Here is a 9,618-nt window from a genome sequence, read left to right as displayed (position 1 = left end):
GGGGGGGGGGGGGGGGGGGGGGGGGGGAGGGGCCCCCTTGTTCTATTTATAAGGGGCCTCTTATGGAGGAGGGGCCCCCTATATTATGAACCCTTATATATATAAGGGGCCCCCTATAGAGGAGGGGGGCCCCCTATATATAAACCCTTTAATAGAGGGGGGCCCCTAAACTATAGGGGCCCCCCTCTATAGGAGGGTACAGCAGGGCCCCCTGGAGGCCCCTTATATATACCTATTATAGGGCTTATCTTAGCAGCAAGAAGAGGGAGGGGGGCCCCTTTAAACAAGAAGAAGGGGGCCCCTTAAACAAGAAGAAGGGGGCCCCTCTAAACAAGGAGAGGGGGCCCCTTCAAAGAAGGATAGGGGGCCCCTTTAAACACGAAGAGGCCCCCTTCTCCTAGTTTAAAGGGGCCCTTTAAAGAAGAAGAGGGGGGCCCCTGCCCCTTTAAAGAAGGAGAGGGGGCCCCTCTAAACAAGGGAGGCCTCTTAATAAGCTGAAGGGGCCCTTGGGGGGCCCCCATCACTTTAAGGGGAGTGAGGGGCCCTTGAGGGCCCCGCTTGAGGTGTATATATTGAGATATCTAAATGTATGTATATGCATATGCATTTTTATTTATATATATCTATATATATAATATATATAATATATATATGCATGTTATGATTATATATGTACATATACCGTGCTGCACTAAAGGGAAGAGGGTAGCAGCAGAGAAGGTGAAGCTGTGATGGTTGCTGCTGCTGCTGCTGCTCCACCTGCTTCTGCTGCAGCAGCTTCGGTTAGCAGCAGCAGGAACAGCACGTACGCCTGCAGGCGTTGGGGGAGTTTCTTTTGGCTGGGCTGTTAGGGCCCTTTGCTGCTCTGCTGCAGCAGCAGCTGCTGCTGTGCCTTCCTCGCTACTATTATGCAGAGGCCCCGCAGCAGCAACAGCAGCAGCAGCAGCAGCTGCTGCAGCAGAGGGAGACTCTTTTGCTTCCCCTGAGCCGTCTTGACAACGAACAAAAGTGTTGCTGCAGCTGCGGAGACAGCAGAGCAGAGCTGCCTGTACACCGCAGGCCGCTAGCGCATGCCAGCAGCAGACACTCACAAAAAGAGCAGTAGTGGCTAGCCAGCTAGCTAGTCATCAGCTAGCTAGCCAGCAAGTTAGCTGCCGAGCCTGCAGCTGCAGGGGCGGCCCTGTGGAGTGCTTAACGGGATAGCTGGCTAGATACGCAGCTAGCTAGATACAGCAGGCTAGCTAGCAGCCAGCTAGACAGGACAAGTTAGCTAGCTAGCTAGCTAGCTAGCTAGATAGCTAGGTAACGCATAGCTAGCTAGCTAGCTAGCTAGCTAGCTAGCTTGCCACCCAAAAGGCGGCACCAGCTAGCTGGTTAAATGGAAGTTCAGCTAGCGGAAGGGCTGCCGAGTCAAGGGGCAAGCGCTTTAAACAGCTGGATAGCTCGCTAGCTAGACAGCTAGCACACAGCTAGCTAGCTAGCTAGCTTGCACACAGCTAGCTAGCTAGCTAGCTATGTGCGGGGTAGGATGTTGGCGGTGACGGTGAGGCGCGCGTAGGGGCTCTTTGATTGACCTCTACAGCTGCTGCCTCTCTTCCCTTAAACGCTGTCTGTCTCTCCCTCCACAAAGGATACGCTGCAGCAGCAGCAGCAGCAGCAGCAGCTAGAGGTCGTGGACCTCAGTAGTTAGCTGAAGGTCTGCCGTCTGCAGCGCTTGCTGCTCGCTGTCTCCTTTGAAGTTAGCGAGAGAAGAAAGAGAGGGGACAATAGATGCTGCACTAGCTGCCGGTTGCATTCCTGTTGCTGCTGGGGGAGCAGCAGCAACAGCAGCAGCTGCTGCTGCAGCAGCTGCAGCAGCAGCAGCAGCAGCAGCAGCAGGTCCCACTCTTGTTGCGCTTGCTCTAGAACTAACCCTAGGCCCACTACCTCCTCTAGGCCTGCCTCTGGGTCTCCCTCTGCTGCTGTTTCTTCTTCCTGCAGCAGCAACACCGTATGCTGCTGCTGCAGCGCCACCCCCTTCAGGTGTATATGCTAAGCAGCCTCCTGCTGCTGTTTGCTGCGGCAGCAAACTAGGAAAGGCCTCATCGAAGTCATCAAGTATATTATTATTATTATTATTAATATTAATATTATTATTATTATTATTATTACTATTATTATTAGGAATTAATATATTGTTATTATTTGCGTTTCTTTCAGATGTCTCCTCTTCTTCTTCTGCTGCCCCAATAACTGTCTCCAAACTTCTTAGTCCCTTTAACCCTTTCAGCCCTCGAGGTATACCCCGGCATGAACGCAGAGCCTGACGAGCTCGCAGCAGCTGCGGGGCCTGTCCCTGCAGCAGCAGCAGCAAGCAGCAGCAGAAGAAGCAGTAAGCAGCAGCAGAAGCAGAAGCAGTACACAGCAGCAGCAACAGCAAAATCAGATACAGCAAATGAAGCCGCAGCAGCAGCAGATACAGCAACCAGCAGCAGCAGCAGCACCACCACCACCACCAACAAGCAAGAGCAGCAAAAGCAGCAGCAGCAGCAACAGCAGCAGCAGGAGGAGGCTTACTGTAGCTGCTGCCCAGCACTGCTCTGTAGCAGCAATAATCTCTTTACATCTGTCTTCTACATGCTTCAAACTGCGCGAAGCGATGCGGAAGAAACTCCGACTGTCTCCGCACGAAAACTTTAACTAAAAGGAGACACATAAAAAGAGACAATCACAATGAAAATAATATCTTATATGTTAAACTATATATATTATATATATTATATATTTTATATATATTATATATATTATATATTTTATATATTATATATATGTGTAGGTCTGATATGGGGAGAGTGGAGACAGAAGAAGAGAAGGGAGACAGAAGAACAGAAAGGAGACAAAAGAAGACAAAAGGAGACAGAAGAATAAAAAGGAGACAGAAGAATAAAAAGGAGATACAAGGAGACAAAGGAGACAGAAGATAAGAAAGGAGACAGAACAATAAAAAGGAGACAGAAGAAGAGAAGGGAGACAGTAGAACCACAAGGAGACAGAAGATAAGAAAGGACACGGAAGATAAGAAAGGAGACAGAAGAAGACGAAGGAGACAGAAGATAAGAAAGGAGACAGAAGAAGGCACAGGAGAAAGAAGAATAAAAAGGAGACAGTAAAACCAAAAGGAGACAGAAGATAAGAAAGGAGACAGAAGATAAGAAAGGAGACAGAGGAATAAAAAGGAGACAGAAGATAAGAAAGGGGACAGAAGAAGACAAAGGAGACAAAAGATAAGAAAGGAGACAGAAGAAGACAAAGGAGAGAGGTGAGAGAATGTTGTAGGTGAAGAGACACACCGCTGCATGCACGAGAGCAAAGGCATTAACCCCTTGTTCATAGAGACCCCACAAAAGGAGACAATCTTCTTCTTTAGTAAATACAGGCGAAGGCCCCAAACCAGCAGGCAGCTTCAAGTCTGTAGGAGAGGAGACATTTCCGCTCAGCAGCTGCTCTTCAACCTGAGATGTACATGCAGCAGCAGCAGCAGCAACAGCAGCAGCAGCAGCATACGATGAAGGATACACCTCAACAGAGCAGCAGCAGCAGCAGCAGCAAACGAAGAAGGAGGCACCAACTCCAGAAAGCAGCAGCAGCAGCAACCGAAGGAGGAGACACCTCGGAGACAAATGAAAGTAAAAGGAGACAAATAAAAAGAAAATGAGGCAGATAAAATAAACGGAGACAAATAAAAGGAGACAAATAAAAGGAGACAAATAAAAAGAGACAAACGAAACAAAAGGAGACAAATAAAATAAAAGGAGACAAGCAAAAGGAGACAAGCAAAAGGAGACAAATAAAACAAAAGGAGACAAACAAAAGGAGACAAACGTACAGTCGCCTGAATCGCTCGGCGCTGGAGGTCGATGGCCCCCCGCAATTCCTCAGCCCTCTCAATTCGCTGCATCATTCTGTCTCCCTGCAGCAGCAGCAGCAGCAGCATAAGCAGCAGCAGCATAAGCAGCAGCAGCAACAACAAGGAGACACAGAGGAAGGCAGAAGGAGACGAAGAAGCAGAGACAGAAACTGTAAGTGGAGAGACAGCAGAACAGACAGACAGACAAAAAAACAGCAGCAAAAGGAGACAGCGGAGACAAACAAACAGCAGCAAAAGGAGACACAAGGAGACTCCTTACCCCCTCAATCTCTGTGTACCGTTTGAAGAAGACATCTGCATATTTACGCAGGTCTTCTACTGTTTTGTTGCTGCTGCTAAAATGCAGCTGCCAGGCCTCCTCTAGACGGTCTCTCCCCAAGTGAATTAAAGCGCTGAGGTGTACAGACACCCAAAACATATATATATATTATATATAATATATAAATATATATATATATGTATATATATATATATATATATACGATATACCTATATTATATATATACACGAACCAGCGGTCTGCATACCGCAGTCAACAGAAACAAATAAATCAATGCTGTTCTGTCGATGGTGCTAAACGCAGCAGTAGCAGCAACAGCAGCAGCAGCAGCTGTAACAACAAGTACAGCCGCAGAAGCAACTACAGCAGCAGCAGCAGCAGCAGCAGCAGCAGCAGCAAACCTGATGAACTTCGTGAACTCCGTTCGGTTCCAGTTCAAGAAACCCTCCGACAGCAATTGCTCCTGCAGCAGCAGCAGCAGCAGCAGCAGCAAAAACTCGTGTGCACTCTCAGAAATGCTGCAGTTGCTGCGCAGCCTCTCTGTGTCCTCCGCCTCATCAGCAGCATAAACAGCAACAGGAAGAGCAGCAACAGCAGCAGCAGCAAGGCGCCGCCAGAAGCCCCCCGGAGACACAAACATCGCAGCAGCAGCACCAAGAAGAGCAGCAGCAGCAAAAGCACACCACCACGACCGCCACATCGCGCGCAGCAGCAGCAACAGCAACAGCAGCAGCAGCAACAGCAGCAGCAGCAACAGCAGCAGCAGCAGCAGGAAGAAGCATACTTTTTGCATCTTCATCTCTGCAGTGAAGGGTTGAGGCCTCTCGGGATCGTCGGGATCGTCTAAAGCGCTCTCTGTGTCTGAGGGCCCCTCCTCTGGCTCTGGGGGCCTTATCTTACGGGGTCTGCCTGCTCGTTTCTTTGGTTGCTGCTGCTCTTGCTGCTGCTGCTCCTGATCCTGCTGCGTGTCCTGCTGCGTGTCCTGCTCCTGCTGCTGCTGCTCCGACAACTCCTGCTGCTCGTGCTTCACCTGCTCGCGCTTCTGCTGCAAGGAGACTGCTAACGGTACACCCTCTCTTGCTGCTGTGTGGCTCTGCATACACCGCAACACGCACATTCTCCTGCTGCTGCTGCTGCTGCTGCTGTTGCTGCTGCTGTTATCACTGGGGAGTTAAGTAGGAAGCGAAGGTAAAGGGATTTGATTGCTACGACTGCTGAGACAAAGTGCAGTTTTCAGGTGTATGCGCACCTCTATGTCTTCCAGCAACTCCTGCAGCAGATGTTCAAGCGGTCTCCCTCCTACTGCCCAGCGGCACTTGCTGCTGCTACTGCTGCTGCTGCTGCTGTTGCTGCTGCTGCTGCTTTCTTTGGACGGCGAGTCTGCTTCTTGCTGCAGCTCTTGTTGCTGCTGCTGCTCTTGCTGCTCCTGCTCTTGCTGCTCCTGCTGCTCCTCCGGAGGCGGCACCAGCAGCTGCAGGAGCAGCTGCAGCGTGTCTCCTGTCTCAGGCTTTATATCTTTACATCCTCGGTGGTTGAGGTATCTGCAAGACGCAAACACGAAGTGTACATACACCGGGCGATGCAGCAGCTAGCTAAGCTAGCTAGGTAATTAGCTAGGTGGCTAGCTAGGGAGGCAGCAGCAGGCAGCAGCAGCGGGGAAGGAGACAAGACAAGAAAGAGAGACTCACGCCTCCAAAACTTTAAGAGCTGTCTTTTGCTGCTGCTCTGTAAGCGAGCGCAAGAGGGGCTCTACACCAGGCTGGGTTGGTGTTGTTATATCTGCTGCTGCAGCAGCAGCAGCATCCTCGCCTGCCTCTTGCAGCAGCTGCTGCAGCAGCGCCTGCGCGTCAATCTTGAACCTCTTTTCAGATCTTCCTTCTTCGCTATGAAGATCATCTCCTTCTAGATTTTGCTGCTGCTGCTGCTGCTGCTGCTGCTGCTGCATCAAACTTTCTTTTTCTTGCTGTCTCCGCTCATGTTTCTGCTGTCTCTTTTTTAATAACCACTCCGCCCACTTGCGCTGTACAGCATCGAGAGCATCTAATCTCTCTGCATTAAAGAACTGAAAATCATAGCCGCCGTTGATCTCTGCTCTCCAGCCAGTCAGCAGTTTGCGAGCAAGACGTCTCTCTTTTCTGATAAGAAATGCGCCTGCTGCTGCTGCACCTTCACCCCTCCACTTCGTCTTACGGTCTCCTAAATCTAATAATAATGTAGGCCTCACTGTCTTAGCACCTTTCTTACGTCCAGGCTTCCCAGGGGGTTGAGGGCCCCCTTCACTACCGTACATATGCAGCCCTCCGTCGAGCGATATATTCGACAAATCAAACTTTGATTCCAGACTAAAACAATCACAAACAATAACAGCAGCACCAGCAGCAGCAGCAGGGGTTGCAGCACCAGCAGCAGGGGTTGCAGCAGCAGCAGCAGGGGTTGCAGCAGGAAGTGCAGCGAGAGAAACAGCGCAGACAGCAGCAACAGAAAAAGAAATCGCAAAAACAAAACAACAGCACCAAGAGCAATTACCAGCAGCAGCAGCAGCAGCAGCAGCAGCAGCAAATGCACTATTTGGGGATTTGTGTGGGGTTGGGGTTGTGGTGTTGCTGTTTGTGTAAATTTGTGTCTCTTTGTCTGTCTCTTGCTGTCTCTTATCTTTCCTGTCTCTCCCTCTCTGTCTCTTTGTGTCTCCTTCTGTCTCCTCCAGTTGTCTGCTGCTGTCTCCTACTGTTCTTGTTGGTGTAGATATTAGAGTTGTATATGAGAGTTGTTAGTGTCTCCTTTTTAAAGGTATATTCTTTTAAAAACTGTCTCCTTTTAAAGGTGTCTCCTTTTGGTGTATATGTGTGTCTTGTCGGTGTCTCCTCCTAAAACTGTCTCCTTTTTAAAAGTATATCCTTTTAAAGGTGTCTCCTTTTGGGGTGTGCATATGTGTCTTGTTGGTGTCTCCTTTTAAAGGTGTCTCCTTATAAAGGTGTCTCCTTTTAAAGGTGTCTCCTTTTAAAGGTGTCTCCTTATGAAAGTGTCTCCTTTTAAAGGTGTCTCCTTTTGGGGTGTATATATGTGGGGTGTTGCAAATGAATACCTTTGAAGTTGTGCTTCGATTTCTGCAGTGCGTTGTTCAGCATCTGCGAGGATAATATCAATATCTGCATCTGTAATGCTGCTTTCTTCTTGAGTCCTATATACTTCTTGAGCACCAAATTGAAGTATTTCTTGTAGCTCAGACGCCTGGGGCCCCTGCTGCTGCTGCTGGGGGCCCCTTTGGCTTAATCGTCCCTTCTGAATTACTAAAGAATCTAGCTTTAATTTTTTTGCTGCTCTCTCTACTATACGCTCCTCAACTGTACTCCCTGTTACAAATCGATACACCACCACCTTCACAAAAACAAACACAAACACACAAATATTTAAATTCAAAGGATATCAATAGAATTAAAGGGGATGAATACTCATAAAAAGGAGACAGATAGCTTTAAAAGGAGACAGATAGCTTTAAAAGGAGACAGATAGCTTTAAAAGGAGACAGATAGCTTTAAAACGATATAAAAGCACCTTCAAACAAACACAAACACAAATATTAAAATTCAAATGATAATAAATATCAATTAAAGGAGACAGCAAGACAAGGCAGGAGGAGACAAGGAGACAGCAAGACAAGACAAAAGGAGACAGTAAGACAACAAGACAAAAGGAGACACTAAGACAACAAGACAAGACAAAAGGAGACAGTAAGACAAGACAAAAGGGGGCAGCATGACAACAAGACAAGACAAATGGAGACAGTAAGACAACAAGACAAGACAAAAGGAGATAGTAAGACAAGACAAGACAAAAGGAGACAGCAAGACAACAAGACAAGACAAATGGAGACAGCAAGACAACAAGACAAAAGGAGACAGTAAGACAACAAGACAAAAGGAGACAGTAGGAGAGGGTATAGAGACCTTTTTCTTTTGCCCAATTCTGTGTGCTCTATCCATTGCTTGCAAATCCATCTGCGGATTGAAGTCGGAGTCAAACAAAATAACAACGTCTGCTGTAGCTAAGTTTATCCCGAGGCCTCCTGCGCGAGTTGACAAGAGAAATAGAAACTTGTCGCTCCCTTCTCTATTAAAGTCGTCGATCTTCTGCTGTCTCTCCTCTCCAGGAGTCGAACCGTCTATGCGGCAGTACGCGTGTCCTCGCCACCTGCAGCAGCAGCAGCAGCAGCAGCAGCAGCAATAACAGCAGCAGCAGGGATTACAGCAGCAGAAGCAACACGCATGCACAGCTCGCGCTGCTAGATTCTGTAGCAGCAACCAATAGCTTATGCAACAGATCCGAGTTAGCAGCAGCAGTAGCTACAGGTGAAGCAGCAGCAGCAGCCGGCGGGTGCTTGGGTAGGCAGCTAGCCAGCTAGTTAGCTAGCCAATCCTCCAGTTAGTTAGCTAGCTAACTACCCACCCCAGCTAGCTAGCTAGCTAGCTGTGTATCTAGCTCTTTGTATAGCTATCTCCCTCTGTGTAGCTCTCTCTCTATCTCTCTCTCTTTCTCTGTAACTACCTCTCTGGATAGCTCGCTAGCTAGCTAGCTACCCAGGTAGCTAGCTAGCTAGCTAGTAAGCTATGTAGGTATGCGTTTGCGTACCTGCAGTAGTCATCGACGATATCTAGGAGCCTCGTCATTTGGCTGAAGAGAAGAACTCTGCTGCCCTCTGCTTTTAGTCTAGGAAGGAGACGGTCTAACAGATGCATCTTCCCTGCGGCTTCAACTAAATGATAGCCTTCAACATAGGGGGGCCCAGGCTCAACACCGTCGAAGAGATAAGGATGGTTACAGCACTTGCGCAGCTGCATTAATATATTCAGCATCTGAGTCTTGCTGCTAGACATCAAACTCAACACCTCCAAATTCTTTGATAAGATGTCCGCGTACAGCTTCTTCTGTAACTTTGACATACCTACACAACCAGCCACCAGCAGCAATTGTAGCAGCAGCAGCAGCAGCAATTGTAGCAGCAGCAGCAGCAATAGTTGCAGCAGCAGCAATAGTTGCAGCAGCAGCAATAGTAGCAGCAGCAGCAAATGTGCAGCAAAGAACAGCAAGCAATAACAGCACTTCAAGGAAGGTAAACAGATATAGCTGCAACACCAGCAGCAGCAGTAGAGGTAGAAGCAACTGCAGCAGAAGCTGTAATAACAACAGCAGCAGATAATGCATCGGCAGCAGAAGCAGCAACAACAGAAACAGCAGCAACAGCAGAAATAGCAGCACCAGCAACCGCAGAAATAGCAGCACCAGCAGAAGCAGCAGCAGCACCAGCACCGCCAGCAGCAACAGCAGCAGCAGCAGCAGCACCGCCAGCAGCACCAGCACCGCCAGCAGCAACAGCAGCAGCAACAGCAGCACCGCCAGCAGCAACAGCAGCAGCAACAGGAGCAGCAGCAGCAAC

At 48.8% G+C, this 9,618-nt stretch overlaps 1 protein-coding gene across 1 annotated transcript in view; it reads right to left on the bottom strand.

Annotated features, from left to right (window-relative positions):
* Positions 1 to 1,663: 1,663 nt before the first annotated feature.
* The window catches only part of EAH_00026710 (chromatin remodelling complex protein SNF2L, putative), a gene marked incomplete at both ends in the record, with an annotated part of 12,010 nt that continues 4,055 nt past the window's right edge, over positions 1,664 to 9,618 (bottom strand). Inside the window, 12 exons of the mRNA XM_013396504.1 lie at positions 1,664 to 1,848; positions 2,284 to 2,335; positions 3,330 to 3,491; positions 3,866 to 3,949; positions 4,167 to 4,299; positions 4,589 to 4,650; positions 4,972 to 5,280; positions 5,437 to 5,728; positions 5,876 to 6,529; positions 7,270 to 7,562; positions 8,132 to 8,375; positions 8,814 to 9,126. Of these exons, the coding sequence (XP_013251958.1) occupies positions 1,664 to 1,848; positions 2,284 to 2,335; positions 3,330 to 3,491; positions 3,866 to 3,949; positions 4,167 to 4,299; positions 4,589 to 4,650; positions 4,972 to 5,280; positions 5,437 to 5,728; positions 5,876 to 6,529; positions 7,270 to 7,562; positions 8,132 to 8,375; positions 8,814 to 9,126 (2,783 nt within the window). The remainder of the gene's footprint in view (positions 1,849 to 2,283; positions 2,336 to 3,329; positions 3,492 to 3,865; positions 3,950 to 4,166; positions 4,300 to 4,588; positions 4,651 to 4,971; positions 5,281 to 5,436; positions 5,729 to 5,875; positions 6,530 to 7,269; positions 7,563 to 8,131; positions 8,376 to 8,813; positions 9,127 to 9,618) is intronic.

The sequence above is a fragment of the Eimeria acervulina genome, genomic scaffold, assembly GCF_000499425.1.
Source record: "Eimeria acervulina Houghton genomic scaffold, Eah_scaff224, whole genome shotgun sequence".
NCBI lineage: Eukaryota > Apicomplexa > Conoidasida > Eucoccidiorida > Eimeriidae > Eimeria > Eimeria acervulina.
This window is presented reverse-complemented; position numbering and strand designations above follow the sequence as displayed.